This window comes from Ictidomys tridecemlineatus, chromosome 2 (assembly GCF_052094955.1).
Source record: "Ictidomys tridecemlineatus isolate mIctTri1 chromosome 2, mIctTri1.hap1, whole genome shotgun sequence".
Classification (NCBI taxonomy): Eukaryota; Metazoa; Chordata; class Mammalia; order Rodentia; family Sciuridae; genus Ictidomys; species Ictidomys tridecemlineatus.
In genome coordinates this window covers 6,580,940-6,582,483 of record NC_135478.1, presented here as the reverse complement: position 1 = coordinate 6,582,483, position 1,544 = coordinate 6,580,940, and the positions used below count along the sequence as shown (strand labels likewise).

Below are 1,544 nucleotides of genomic sequence, written 5' to 3'. Positions count from 1 at the left end.
CTCATTGGCTTCGTGAGTACACTTTCAATATGTGGTATGTAAATAAAAAGAAGTTACAAATTTCACTATTGTCGAGGGCATAGTGTAGTGGCATTTATTATTATTTGTTTTCTTGTGAAAATAACTAGTATCCATCTCCAAAATTTGTCATCTTAATGCAGTAAAATCTTGATACCTAACATAGGCTGAAACCATTATGCTATAAAACATGGTGAGAAACTAAAACTACTAATGTTATGAAGAGGCTCATTAGCAGGGCAAACTGTTTAGCTTTGCTGAATTTTCCAAGATATTGCAACTGAACAACACAGTTGCTAAGAGTGGAAAATTCGGCTCTGGAGTCTCCTAAGTGCATTTTTAATGTCCCTGTTCCTCAGGCTGTAGATGAAGGGGTTCAGCATGGGGGTGACAACAGTGTACATCACTGACGCCACTGAACCCTTCCTGGGAGAAGGTGATGAAGCTGACCCAAGGTACACTCCAAAGCCTGTCCCATAAAATAAGCCAACAACTGCCAGGTGAGAGCCACAGGTGGAGAAGGCTTTGTACCTGCCCCCTGAGGATGGGATCCTCAGAATGGAGGAAACAATCTTATAATAAGAGAAAAGGATCCCTGAGATGGGGAAAAGGCCATATATGACTCCAAGAAAATACTTGACAATGTTATCAGAGAAGGTGTCGAAACAGGAGAGATTCAGAAGCTGAGAAGGGTCACAGAAGAAACTGGAAATTTTCACATCCTTGAAGCTGGTAATTTGTAAGATCATCAAATTGTGCAGCTGAGAGTCCAAAAGACTCAGCAAAAATGACACCAAAGTTAAGAAGCCACAGAGGCGAGGGTTCATAATGACTGTATAATGCAAGGGGTGACAGATGGCCACAAACCGGTCATAGGCCATCACAGTCAGAAGCATGTCATCCATACATCCAAAAATGCCAAAAAGAGACATTTGTGTTAGGCAGCCAACGTAGGAAATGAATCTGTTTTGAGTTTGGATGTTCACGAGCATCTTTGGGACTGTGGTCGAGATGAAACTGATGTCCACAAAAGACAGGTTGGAGAGGAAGAAGTACATGGGGGTGTGGAGGTGGGGGTCAGAGCTGACCGCCAGGATAATGAGTAGGTTCCCAAGCACCGTGACCAGGTACATGGACAGGAACAGTCCAAAGAGGATGGGCTGCAGGTCTGGGTCCTCTGAAAGGCTCATGAGTTGGAATTCTGAGACACGTGTTAGATTTTGTGCTACTATATTGCTTGAACACCTTTTTAAAAAATCAAAGAATGTGAGAATTAAGAAACGTTTACCAAGCACCCCTCCATCTGTACGTATTTGCATGGAAGTATTCACAAAATTATTCACACTTGAATACTGTGCATCAATAATGATTCTCAGGCGTGTAACACACAGTCTTTGTACACTCTTCATTCACATTCTGCATTATTTACCCCTCTTCCATATCCACTTGAGAGACATTGGTCTGAACAATGTTAGAAGTCTAGGAGCAGTGGAAAAGCAAGTTCATGATCACAACAAAATATTGCA

The 1,544-nt window shown here is 42.0% G+C and overlaps 1 protein-coding gene across 1 annotated transcript; it reads right to left on the bottom strand.

The window, feature by feature from the left end:
• Positions 1-314: 314 nt before the first annotated feature.
• LOC101971401 (olfactory receptor 7E24) lies at positions 315-1,277 on the bottom strand. The gene has a single exon (XM_021721281.3). It carries the CDS (start codon positions 1,206-1,208, stop codon positions 315-317), a length of 894 nt encoding a protein of 297 aa, XP_021576956.3. The 5' UTR covers positions 1,209-1,277.
• Positions 1,278-1,544: the final 267 nt, after the last annotated feature.

Excerpts from the sequence above, each read along its gene's own strand:
- LOC101971401 (XM_021721281.3), bottom strand. The coding sequence starts at position 1,208 with ATGAGCCTTTCAGAGGACCCAGACCTGCAGCCCATCCTCTTTGGACTG.